Genomic DNA, 14200 nt, shown 5'->3' with positions numbered 1-14200 from the left:
TATTTCAATAGTATAGAAGTGGGATGAATAACAATAACAAAAAAAAAACCCTACAGTGCTGCATTTCAAGTTGGTCGTCCTCTGCATATTAGGCAAATGCTCTAACTCCTATGCTGCTCCTATGCTACCTGGTAACAGTAGTTACTGTTAATTAGGGAAAAGGCAAGAAAATATTTATTTTAAAGCTGACTTCTGTTAACGTATATGTGCACAATTCAATACTTTTACTCTGTATATATAACATTATGTTTTTGAAAAAGTAGATATAACTAATAAACCAAACCAACAAGTGTTGATGAAAGTCCCTCCTGAACAGAGCATTCAGTTCAACAGCTCAAGGGTAGGGACCAGGGATTAGAGTGGAAAGGGCTGTTTCTGCCCCTGGGAACCAATCAAAGTGAAGAAGGTTTTCTAAAAGGAGGAAGTAGGCAACAGGGAAACTGTACAACACAGTTTGAAATGGCAACAAGCAACACTGTTGAACAGGAAAACATAGACAGAGGATATATTCTCAGTGGTCCTCAGAGTAACTAGAGAATATGGTTGACTATGCTTGCTTTCCAGAACTGGTTGGTGGTCCATATTTGCAACAGGATGCAAATTGGACATTGTATACCAGCTTATATCATTTTCATATGTATGAAAGCTGTATCTTTTTTTTTTAATATACAATGACAGAACCGATGTGTAATAACCATGGGAAACTATCCTTTAATTAATGAAATAAAAAAAGTCTTCGTGAATATTTTTTTATTTAAACAGCCACTCTTTTTCATTTTCAGGATAAAAGCACCAGAGATTGTGACCGCTATGTTCTTGAAGCACATTCATATCTGCATAACGGGTGTTTCTAAAAAATGATTTTCTGTTATAGACAGTGTAGCTCAACATACTGTACACTATTGAATATTTTAGATAGATATGTCCACCTCATTTGGTCGAAGGAAATGAGATAAATTCAGTTCTGAATTCCCTTTTTCTTTCACTCCTACTGACTGACAATGCCACACTATCATCTTTTTGTATTTTATCCCTCAACATGCACATCTTGTCCACATTTCAGTTTTTAAAAAATAGATTTGGGGAATGTTTTGATGTGGTTTGGAACAGAAACATGCTTACACATTTATAAGAAATCCATTTAAAGAAAGGAGGAAGGGAAAGGAAAAATTCCATATACCCCTCCCACTTTTTACTCTCTTCATTTCCAGCACATGAAATCACTTTCTGGTCATTTTGGAACCCACAATGTCAAATTGCGGTTGCCCAAAGGGAGGAAAAAAGACAGTTCAACTTTGCATTTTCTTAGTCAACTATTCTGAAGTTGTTCTTGCTAAAACTGAATTTTAAAATGAACTTTGTTCCAATGATGGTTCTATAAAATGTGCTAAGAATGATACTGATTGCTCCTGAAAGCACTTTTTTTTTTGTTTTGCTAGCCATAAGTCTCACCAAAATTAGAAGGAGAAACATGCCATTGCAGATTTTTCATTACAATCGTTCAAGGATTTTGCATGAAATAGCAATTAGCTGAACCTCATAAGACAATACAGTATTCCTGAGGAAGAAGAGAAGAATTCTAAAGAGTGTCAGAGGAACCTTTGTTTATTTCAATAAACAGCTGCCAGTGACTAGTTAAACTGTGAGAATTTTTACATGTATGATTTGTTCTCTCTCTCTCTCTCTCATAAGACGAACAGCACTATGCACTGAGGTAGACCCAGGGTAACTTCTACCTATTGAAGCAAACCTTTGGATTCACTGATTTGATAGTAAAGTATCAGATTAAGAAAAACTCCAATCTGGGTTGTCTCATTATTGGCTGATAGTAGATTTTAATGATACCTGCCTAGTTATAATAACTAGCTTAAGAGGGGTGGCTGTATGGACTCTGCAGCTCAGCCTCTTGTTGATTGTCTTTCCTAGTCCTGTGTTCTTGCATCTTAACAGGGTCAGTGATATTATGTGCCATGTATGCATGAGTATGAAATAGCTATGTGGACATTTTTTTAAGAAAATATATTGAACAACCGTATTCAAAATGTTCTGGAACATTTCAAAGGGGGCCATTTTGTTTTACACTTGGGGCCATTTTTTCCACATGCAATAGAACAGAATAAAAAAAATAGATATTCCGTCATAGCAATAAGTCCTTTTCCCCCATTATTTGTCATCCTACGGCAAATGGAATAACAATTCATACTCAATTTACCTGCTATCCCATCTACAGGAAAAAAAAAATAGGCAATGTGACCAAAAAAAACCCTTTTAAAACTATTCTCATGACAAAAAAAATAGAAACAACAGCTAGGCATGATTTCTTCAGCAATTTGTAGCAAAGTTGCATTAAAAACATTATGTTTTATTATTATTTATGTTTTCAATGCAACATTTAAAAAATGTCACAAAGAACAATGGCTTTACATTATTGTAGAGCTGAAGGGATGAAAGAACAATATTTCTTAACACTGGGGCTTAAAGCTTGGGTTTAGAAGCAATCTTTGTTTTTTGTTTGAAATAATTTTTATTTAAGATTTTAATTACAACAGTAAAATAGAGTTGCTCTGGACAAGAAGACAGGCAGCAAATAAATTTAATAATAAATAAAAATGAATAAAAAACAAAAATAAAATAAAAACTCAGAGAGAAGGAGAAATAGAACAAAAGTACAGAGAAAGAAAAAGAAAGAAAATATGTAAGAAATGGCTTCTTCCTCGATCACAACAAGCATAAACAATTTTAATAACTTATCACTTTCTCTTAAAATGCAACAAAGGATTTCTTTTTCCCTTATCTTACGTCGTATCAATAAATAAATCCTTAAATCCTCATCATTCAGTCCTGGTTGGCAAAAGTCCTTAGAAGATTATCAGAAATAATAACATATCTATTTTAGCCTTGATCAAATAAACCAACTTTATATTCCTTCCTTTTAACAAACCTTGATCTTTAATCCCTTTAAATAACCTCATAGAATTTGATTTCTTTTCACTTTTTTCCTTGCCCCTTCTCACAAAATTCTTCACAAAATTAACAACTGTTTTGTAACTTTAATATAGGAAAATTATTCAAGTCACTCTTCTGATTGGTTATTGTATATCAGGGGTGTCAAACTGCCGGCCCACGGGCCGGTTTCATCATACCGAAGCCACGCCCATCCCATTGCCGGCAATGCAAAAAGAGTCGCGATATGTTGCAACACATCACGTGACATTGTGAGTTTGACACCCGTGTTGTATATCCCTTTTAATTATTAAGACATCAGACAGTTTCATTTGTATATCCAGTGTAACATCTTTTTACATATCTTTCTTGTAGACTGTCATTTTTAAATTCACTTTCAAATCAGTCTCAGTCTTGTCAGGTAAACTTATTTCTGTTCCTTCTCATCTTTTAAACAAAGTATATTTATATGGCACTTAAAATTAACACCTGAGTCCATTTTTATTAAATTCTTCAATATCTCCAGTATTAAAGCATTTAACTCTTATTTTGTATTATTATTCTTCTTGTGCCATATCCGTTATTGGACATTGGCGATCATGTTGGCGATCCTGTTTTTATCAGCAGCCGCACGAAAAAGTGCTGTTGAGCTTTGTCCAAACCAGTCCCTAAGATTTTGAAGCCACGATGTTCTTCTTCTGCCTGGACCTCATTTGCCTTCAATCTTTCCCTGGAGGATTAAATGGAGTATGCCATATTTTTCTGGGTGTCGCATCACATGTCCGAAATATTCTAATTTTCGTTTTTTGATTGTTTTGATGATTTCCCTTGGCTTTCCCAGGCGGCTTATCACCTTCTCATTTCTGATCTTGTCAACCCAGCTTATATGTAACAGCCACCTGTAAATCCACATTTCAAATGCTTCTAGTCTCTTCAGGTGACCTTCTGTCAGAGACCAACTCTCTACTCCATAGAGCAGGATAGAAAAAATATAGCATCTGACAAGCCTGATTTTCAGTCTTAGGCTTATGTCATGACTGTAGAAGACCTTTTTCATTTTGAAGAATGCTGTTTGAGCTTTCTCTATCCTTGTCTTTACTTCAGCGGTCATGTCCCAGCTTTCATATAAATTAGAACCGGGATGGGCGATCCTTTCAACTTTTTCTAGTAGTATTCCTTCTGAATTTATTGGTGGTAAATTAACGGGTTGTTTGCTGATGACCATGGTTTTTGAGGTGTTAAGCTTCAACCTATATTTTTCAGATATTTCTGTGACTCTGTTGATGAGGAGCTGAAGGTCTTCATGCTATTTTTTCCAGTTAAAACATTATCAATATCAACTCTTAAACCAATAGAAGTTATTTATTGCAAAAAAATTATTGGGATCTTATAGCACAAATACTCTATAAAGAAGAGGGGAAAGCATGCATGTTACAAAACTAACAAAAAGCTTATATTCTTATAAATTCCAACCATGTACAAAAAGGATCCCAGAGCCTTCTACAATCTATGATTTCCTGAAGCAGCATTCCGCTAGGCCTGAGTCAAATAAACCCTTGCATTCACTAGGCCCAGTAGAATGCAGGGTAGTTTACAATTTGATAATCCCCTTCAGCCTTTATTAAATCAGCAACACACTGCAGGTGGGAAGCCAGACAAGAAAAATGAAAGGCTGGTAGAGAAGGGGAGGGAGAAACAACCCAATGCATACACCCCAAACAGCTAGGGTTTCACAGTCCTACTGCCAACTTTTGTTAGACGGATCCCTCATGTCTTCACTCTTCCCAACAGTGTTGTGAACACTGTATAATGGGAAATGATGTCATCTTTATTCTTAGCACAGAGACTTCCTCTGCAGAACTGCAGCCAGGACATTAGAACAGAAGTATTTCATCTTTTGACCTTCTTTCTCCAGAAAGTCTTCTAAGTGCAAAATACACTTACTTTGTTACTGCTACCAAATCTATGCTGCAAAAATCTACTATTTGCAGCACAGAGATAGAGGGCTTTTATAACTCTTTGCTGCTTTGCATTGATCTATTTGCAAAGTTTCTAACCCCTCTAACCTTCACCAACTGTCAAAATTTCCAGCCTACCCATAGACATCTAGTGATCATCCTCATTTTTGCAGCCCAGAACATACAGACATACACATAATAATTAGCCTTCAGAACAATATAGATAATATTTTTTTTAAAAAGATTCCTTATTATATGTAGTTATTTCAGCTGGAAATAGAGAAAGACAATCATCCATTGCTTTTCACTGCATTCTGAGAATTCTTTTTCAATTATACAGCATATTTTGTTGGCATATAACAAATATATAAATATACGAACACCAGGAAATTATAAAACTATAAAAAGTTTTAATAAAACCAGAATAAAACCAAGCTTTCGCTGGCATCTGCCAGCATCATCAGGGTAGACTCTTCTGGTTTTATTAAAACTTTTTATAGTTTTATAACTTTCTGGTGTTCGTATATTTTACTGTTTAATATGAGTCTACCCAGGAATCACTGTTTTGTATGTATATATATATATATATATATATATATATATATATATATATATATACTGGAAAATTTGCATAAAAATACGACTCCTGGGCATGTCTATGGTACAAATAAAATACGAACACCAGGAGAGTATAAATATAAAAATATACTTTACTAAAAGCTGCCAAGCTTTCGTTTGGAAACTCCAAACATCATCAGGGCTAAGGAGCCAGTAAACAATGATGACTTAAATGGGTTTTGCCGGCATCTGCAGCCGGCTCATGGACCGCGTCACCGGTCCCGGCCAGTTAATTAGTGTTCCAGATATTTCTTTATTACTCTCCTTACGCTTCCTTCTATGGTTCTTCCGGATCGTTCCTTCCACTATCTCATTACTGGCATTCATCTCCTCCACCACCCCTTTATCCTTATTTCCTTCCATAGTACTGACCCTCCTCCCCTTTTTGTTTTCATTTTCCACCCTGGGGGCATCTGTTTCTCCTCTATCAGTGTTACAAGCTTCCCTGAGCTCACAGACGCTCCCCCCCACACACGCTTTTCTTAATCCCTGCTCCACACCCTTTCTTCTCACTCCTCCACTGTCATAAGTAACTTTCATACGGGTGTTGCATATTTGGGGGTCTATGCCCTCCTCCTCCATCCTGGCAATCTTCGTATCGACAGTTCTCCACCGTTCCATTTGTTTGCTGCGTGATCAGGTGCTTACTCCGTCTCTCAATTCATCATAGTCAGTACTATGGAAGGAAATAAGGATAAAGGGGTGGTGGAGGAGATGAATGCCAGTAATGAGATAGTGGAAGGAACGATCCGGAAGAACCATAGAAGGAAGCGTAAGGAGAGTAATAAAGAAACATCTGGAACACTAATTAACCGGCCGGGACCGGTGACGCGGTCCATGAGCCAGGTGCAGATGCCGGCAAAACCCATTTAAGTCATCATTGTTTACTGGCTCCTTAGCCCTGATGATGTTTGGAGTTTCCAAATGAAAGCTTGACAGCTTTTAGTAAAGTATATTTTTATATTTATACTCTCCTGGTGTTCGTATTTTATTTGTAATATATATATATATATATCCTTAATAGTTATAAAAATATGAATCCCGGGCATATTGTTCAATGATGCAATCTTCGATCTCCGGGAAGAGTATACTCCAGTTATTTATTGTTAAAACAACATTTAAAACAATAAAAACAGTTATATACAAGAATTAAAACAACTTAGCTTTCGCTGGTCCTCTGCCAGCGTCCTCAGAGTGGGGCTTAGGGGGTGGGAAGTTCTTTTTATCCCCTTGCTGATCCAATTGCCTACTCATTGCCCTCGTGACAGGGCCACTCTTCCTGATTGCCTGTGACTGCCTTGCCTGTTCCGCCCTCTCTTTTTTGCACTCTAACATTGTATTTTCCTGCTTTGTCATCCTTGTGCTGTCTCCCCCTCCCTGCACTGTTATCATTAGCATACTCTCCAATCCCTCCTCCTTATCCAATGCAAGGTGCCTCCTCCAACTAGGCACTACCCGAATCCTATTGAGCTGATAATCTGCCTGCCGTTTGTGCATACCATTGCTGGTTTCTATTTCAACTCCCTCCTCCAACCCCCCTCCTCTCCCAGCCTGCCGATTCATGCACCCTTTGTTATCCATTCCTGTCATCCTTCCCCCCCTTCCTTCAACCCTCCCACCTGTTGATTAACATATTGCTCCTGCCTTTCATCAACCTCCCCATCATCTGCTGACTTGCCTGTTGTTCATCCATTTCTGTCCATCCTCTCTTTTCTAGCATTCCTCCTCATCTGACCTGCCGTCCTACATGCTATTCCCACATGCCAACATCCATTCCTGTTAAACCCTCCTTCTCAAGCTTTCCTCCCCCCCAATCTGCCATCCTGCCTGCTATTCTTATCTGCCCTTCTCCTTTCCTGTCAGTCCCCCCCTCTCCTGTTTCCTCCTGGATTGGAGAGGGGGGGAGGAGTAATGATTTGCCACCAAAATCTCTACGTAGAAGACCAATTGTAGACTCTATGGAGGCACAGAAGGTGGTCCGGCAGTTTCAGCGCCAAACCATACGGGTTTTAATCAATTACCACCATAGACGTATCAACATCTGGTCACCTATGATACGAAGATGCCAGGAGCTCTGTCGATCCACGCTGACACAGCAGCACTACAGGATCCTCAGCTCACACATATACGAGGCCACGAACAGGGCACGTCGGAATAAGACCGAAACGCTCCACAGGAAGATGGAGACCCTGAGACAAACGCACAATCGTAATCAGAACTCCAGATTGGTCCACAATTTATCATCAAGAGACCTCACAGATGAAGAAACCAGATTATTACAATGGGATGCGGGCCTCAATTTGGGGGATGCCCAGCCCGTTGACTTTATTGCGGCCGTAGAACCAACAATATAAGGTATGGCCACTAGTGAGACAGAGAAGAATGCCATAAGACAATGAGTTACGGGATTGCTTACAGGCCACAAACAACACCATGTACTACCGGCAGGGGAGAGAAAGGCCCTGGAAGAGCTGCGCAAGGAGAAATCCATTGTGGTCCTGCCAGCAGATAAGGGAAGGGCCACGGTTGTCATGGACAGAGCCGAGTATAATGGCAAGGCCCAGACCCTACTAGATGATAACAGTGCCTATAAAGTAATTAGGACTGACCCCACAACGTCCATGAAAAATCAACTCAATAAGATCATAGATGGACTTAAGAAACGTGGAGGAATAAATGAAGAAGATCTGAGGGCTATACGGCCAAGGGACTCGGCTTTGGCGAGATTTTATGGCCTACCCAAAATACATAAGGAAGGGACACCATTGAGACCCATTGTGGCACTTAGGGGCACACCCATGTTCGGGCTGGCTAAATGGCTAAGTCAAAAGTTACAACACCTAGTGGAAGACAACACAACCACTGTGAAATCCTCACAAGAATTCTTACAGAGGCTAAAGAGGATGAGGATATGGGATGATGAGATTATGATCTCATTCGACGTAACATCGCTATTCACGTCCATCCCGCAAGAATTGGCCATGATGACCATAAAAGATCTACTACAACTGAAAGGACTACGGAGTCAAAGTTCCCTTGGGACAGAAGATGTTGTCAGGTTATTACAGCTATGCCTGAAAACGTATTTCATATTCCAAGAAACAATATATGAACAAATTAAGGGCACGCCGATGGGATCCCCCATTTCGGGGGTCATTGCGGAGGCGGTCCTACAGTGTTTGGAAAGCAGGGCCATGGCTGACTACCAACCAGAGTTTTGGGCCAGGTATGTGGACGATACTTTCGTCATCGTCAAGCAGGCAAGAAAAACTGCCCTTATGGAGAAACTCAACTCAATATTCCCGGATATACAATTCACAGCGGAGGAGGAGGCCAATGGCAGCTTGGCCTTCCTAGACGTTTTGGTTACACGTCAATTCAATGGTGCCCTCCATATGACGGTGTATAGAAAAGCCATTCACACCGATAGGATGTTGCACTATATGAGCAATCAACCAGCAGCCCACAAGATTTCATGCGTTAGGACATTATTTGCACGTATAGACACGCACTGTAACACCAGGAGGGCTAAGCAGAGGGAGCGTGCACATCTTTATCAAGTGTGTAAGTGGAATGGCTATCCAACTAGCTTCATTCGGAGATACAGCAAACATCAAGAACCCCACAGGGCACCGAATGATCCAGGGACAATGGCCTGAACAACAATACCATATGTCCAGGGAGTATCGGAAGCAACAGCACGCATATTGGCACCTTATAATATTAAAGTTGCTCACCGGCTGGATCAAACACTCCGGATGAAAGTCATGCACCCTAAAGAGCCATTGCCGAAGGAAGAAAGATCAGCGGTTGTATACAGAGTGCATTGCAAAGACTGCCAATGTAATTATACTGGGGAGACAGCCAAACGAATAAAAACTAGGATACATGAACATAAATTGGCTGTCAGAAGGCAGGAGCAATACTCTCAAATATGGACGCACATGATTAATACCGGACATTCTTTTGATTTCAAGGAGGCAGAAGCCATTGCCCAGGACGCCTCCAAAGGAGGACGCTTACTAAAGGAGGCCTGGTTCTCCAAAACAGACTCCATCAACCGATGTATAGAACTGCCCTCGGCGTACCAGGCACTAAGAGTGCAGGAAGAGCACGTCAGGAGACGGATGCCGATTGTCAGAGGCGAAACCAGGACTGGTGGGGGGGTATTCACCACATGACTAGACATAGGGAGGATCCCACAGACACATCACAGGTGGGGACAGATGAGGGAACATTAGGGTCACAGACAGGTAAGGGTAGTAAAGGAAGAGGAGGGGGATATGATGGGGGATTGCAAGGAGAGGGGAATCAGGGAAGACTCTTGGGAACAGCGGAATTGATCGTACGGCCCAGAATATGGGGGAGGAGTATGCCCGACCCCAGGGGATTGATCAAAAGAGAAGGGGAGAGAGAAAAGAACAGAAAAGATGAGGCACGTAAGATTGGAAGCATGTTCACGGATGGAGAGGGGATATTTGAGAAGGGAGTAAGAATGGAGGAGAATAGCCAGGAACAGCAGGTAGAGCTGCAGATTAGAGGGGGGGAGGAAATAGGAGAGGGCGGGGTGGATAGGAATGGAGAAGGGCAGGCAGGAATAATAGGCAGGACAGCAGTTTTTTGGGGGGGGAGAGTTTGGGAAGGAGAGTCCAACAGGAACGCAGGTTGGTAGATGGGAACAGTACGTAGGACAGCAGGTAAGGGAAGGAAGAATGCTGGAAGTAACAGCAAACAGAGCAGTGGATTGGAGAGGGGGGGAGGAAACAGGAGAGGGGGGGACTGACAGGAAAGGAGAAGGGCAGATAAGAATAGCAGGCAGGACGGCAGATTGGGGGGAGGAAAGCTTGAGAAGGAGGGTTTAACAGGAATGGATGTTGGCATGTGGGAACAGCATGTAGGATGGCAGGTCAGAGGAGGAGGAATGCTAGAAAAGAGGATGGACAGAAATGGATGAACAACAGGCAAGTCAGCAGATGATGGGGAGGACATTGGAGAGGGGAAGATGGACAGTGGGGGAGGAGGGTAAACAGGAACAGCAGGTAGAGCAGCGGATCAGGAAGGAAAAGATATTGAGGAAGAGAACATCAATAAGTATGGTTGATGAAAGGCAGGAGCAATATGTTAATCAACAGGTGGGAGGGTTGAAGGAAGGGGAGGGAAGGATGACAGGAATGGATAACAAAGGGTGCATGAATCAGCAGGCTGGGAGAGGAGGGGGGTTGGAGGAGGGAGTTGAAATAGAAACCAGCAATGGTATGCACAAACGGCAGGCAGATTATCAGCTCAATAGGATTCGGGTAGTGCTGAGTCGGAGGAGGCACCTTGCATTGGATAAGGAGGAGGGATTAGAGAGTATGCTAATGATAACAGCGCAGGGAGGGGGAGACAGCACAAGGATGACAAAGCAGGAAAATACAATGTTAGAGTGCAAAAAAGAGAGGGCGGAACAGGCAAGGCAGTCACAGGCAATCAGGAAGAGTGGCCCTGTCACGAGGGCAATGAGTAGGCAATTGGATCAGCAAGGGGATAAAAAGAACTTCCCACCCCCTAAGCCCCACTCTGAGGACGCTGGCAGAGGACCAGCGAAAGCTAAGTTGTTTTAATTCTTGTATATAACTGTTTTTATTGTTTTAAATGTTGTTTTAACAATAAATAACTGGAGTATACTCTTCCCGGAGATCGAAGATTGCATCATTGAATATATATATATATATATATTATGTTTTCTGAGGTTTTCGCGGGTGTTTGTATGTAGGTCTTTGGTTGTTCGGGTTTTCTCCCGCGTAAAATTGGAAGTGTCTTGGCGACGTTTCGACGAAGTCCCATTCGTCATCTTCAGGCTGGTGTTTTCAGCTTCGTGCTTCGAGCAGCAATGTGTGGTCTTAGCTGTTTCTTCCTTTTAACTGCCAGTGGGGGTATGAACTGATTGGGTGGGAGCTTGGCTGTGTTCTGATTGGGTGGAGGTGTGTTCTGATTGGTTAGGGGCTTGGCTGTGCTCTGATTGGCTGGGGGGTTGGCTGTGCTCTGATTGGCTGGGGGGTTGGCTGTGCTCTAATTGGCTGGGGGAGTGTTCTGTTTGGTTGTGCTCAGGTTAGTCTGAGTTGAGGGGTTTAAGATTTTGGGCTGCCTTGCTATTTTTTGGCTTCGCGTTCGTGGTCGTGCCTCCTCTTCATGGAGGGTGTCAGTTTGCTTCATGTATGGATTGGAGGGGTTTAAAGTGGCTAATGATGCAGCTGTGGTCTGGCTTCTGGTTTGTGGTCGTGCCTCATCATCGGTGTGGCTTTGGGTTTGTTTTTTGCGTGGATGTGTGGTGGTGACATCCTGTGTGGTTTTTGTGAGTGTGGGTCTGGTATCATTTTTTGTGTTAGGGAGTCGTTTGTCAATAAGGGCGGGTTTCCAAATGGCTGGTAGGCGGGAGGTATCATCTCGCTTGTTCATGCTGTGTGGGCGTTTTTCTATCTCGATGGCTTCTCTGATTATTCTGTTATTAAAATGTTCACTTTTGGCAATGGTTCTGGTATTTTTAAAGTCAATTTCATGTCCTGTGGCTTTAAGGTGTTGGACCAGGGAAGATGTTGGTTCCTCTTTTTTGACTGAGTTCTTATGTTCTTCAATGCGTGCACTTATTCTTCTGTTGGTTTGTCCGATGTATGTGGTGGGACAAGTGGTGCATGGGATTTCGTATACTCCTTGATTTTCTAATTCAATTTTATCTTTGGGGTTTCTAAGGATGGTGGATATTTTTCTGTTTGTGCAGAATGCTGTTTTGATGTTGTGTTTATGGAGGATCTTACTGATTCTGTCTGTGGTGCCTTTTATGTATGGGAGGAGGGCTTTGCCGTTTTCTTGTTCTTTGTCTTGGATTTTAGTGGGGGTTTCTTTTTGGATTAGGTTTGTAATCTTATTTCTATGGAATCCATTGGATGTTAGTACATTGGTGAGAGTGTGTAGTTCGGTTTTTAGGTGTTGTTCGTCAGCTAAGCGTTTTGTTCTGGAGATGAGTGTCTTGGCTACAGAGTTGATCTGTGCTGGGTGGTGGTGTGAGAGAGCGTGCAGATAGCGGTTTGTGTGTGTTTTCTTCTGGTAGATGGTGTGTCCTAGGGAGCCATTGGATTTCTTGTAGACTAAGACATCCAGGAAGGGAAGTTGGTTGTTAGCTTCTGTTTCCATGGTGAACTGTATTTTGGGGTGTAGGCTGTTGAGGTGTGTGAGGAAGTTGTCCAGTTTTTCTTTCCCATGTGGCCAGATTATGAAGGTGTCATCTACGTATCTGAGCCAGAGTTTGGGTATGTGATCCGATTTTTCTAGAGCTTGGGTTTCAAAGTGTTCCATGTAGAGGTTGGCAATGACAGGTGAGAGGGGTGATCCCATGGGTGCTCCTTCTGTTTGTTTGTATTTTTGTCCATTATAGATGAAGTATGTGTTGGATAGGCAGTGGTTGGTCAGATCTAAGATGTGTTTGGGGGGTTTATATTTGTTTTGAATAGCTGTCAAGGCTTCTTTGATAGGTACTTGGGTGAAGAGGGATATGACATCGAAGCTCACTAGTAGGTCGCTGGGCTGTAAGTTTTGTTTCTTTATGATCTCTATAAACTGGAATGAGTTTTTTACGTGTGAGGTGATGGATTCTGCATAGGGCTGTAGTTGTTTGGTGAGAAATTTGGCTAGGTTTTGTAGAGGTGAGCCTATGGAGCTGACTATAGGTCTGAGTGGGGTTCCTTCTTTGTGTATCTTGGGGAGACCATAGAGTTTGGGGCATCTGGATGATTTCTCTCTGGGAATGATTCTTTGCTGGATCTCTTCGCTAATGGGGGAGGCTTTTATTTGGATCTGGTGGTTTTTTCCAGGTAGGTGGTGGGATCTGTGTTTAGGGGTTTGTATGTGGAGTCTTGAAGTAGGTTGGTTAATTTGGTTTGGTAGTCAGATGTGTTCATAACCACCGTGGCGTTGCCCTTGTCTGCTGGTAGGATTATTATGCTGGTGTCTTCTTTAAGGTTACGTAGTGCTGTCTGTTCCTCTTTGGGTAAGTTGCTTTTGGTTGGCTTGCTGGTGCAGAGGATGCTGGTGGCTTTGGGTGGCTTGCTGGTGCAGAGGAACGCGAAGCCAAAAAATAGCAAGGCAGCCCACCATCTTAAACTCCCCTGCAACTCAGACTAACCTGAGCACAACAAAGCCCCCACCCAAACAGAACACTCCCCCAGCCAATCAGAGCACAGCCAACCCCCCAGCCAATCAGAGTACACCCAAGCCCCTAATCCACAGGTCGGCAACCTGCGGCTCCGGAGCCGCATGCGGCTCTTTGAGCCTTCCCTGCGGCTCCCAGCCTCCTCTGCCTTTGCAGAGAGAGACAGAGACAGAGAGGAATTGCGCTTCCCTGCTTCTCTCTCTCTCTGTGTGTGTGTGTGTGTGTGTGCGTGTGTGTATATAAAAAAAAGAGAGTGCACTCACAGTGTTCTCCGAGGAGCTGAAAAGCTTACTGGGCGGAGCTCTTCCCTTTGCTGCGTCTCTGCAGGAAGCAGGAAGGGCAGGAGAGAGCTAGCTAGCCCAGCTAGGCTGACTCAGGAATTCTGGGAGTTGAAGTCCATGAGTCATAAAAGAGACGAGGTTGCCTACCCCTGATCTTGTTGGACAACAGCCTGAAGCTTATCAGGTGAGCAACAGATAGGAGAGGGGGGGGAGAA

At 42.4% G+C, this 14200-nt stretch overlaps 1 protein-coding gene across 1 annotated transcript; it reads right to left on the bottom strand.

Moving 5' to 3' along the window:
* Positions 1-12260: 12260 nt before the first annotated feature.
* LOC120300382 lies at positions 12261-12890 on the bottom strand (the record flags this gene model as incomplete). The annotated part of the gene is made up of 1 exon (XM_039326327.1): positions 12261-12890. A coding segment is annotated over exon 1 (630 nt), but the record flags the coding sequence as incomplete, so codon positions are not given.
* Between the last annotated feature and the right edge of the window lie 1310 nt (positions 12891-14200).

Source organism: Crotalus tigris, unplaced genomic scaffold (genome assembly GCF_016545835.1).
Source record: "Crotalus tigris isolate CLP2741 ecotype Arizona unplaced genomic scaffold, ASM1654583v1 scf7180000024340.7048381, whole genome shotgun sequence".
NCBI lineage: Eukaryota > Metazoa > Chordata > Lepidosauria > Squamata > Viperidae > Crotalus > Crotalus tigris.
The sequence above is the reverse complement of the archived record's forward strand: the minus strand, read 5'-3'. Positions and strand labels throughout refer to the sequence as shown.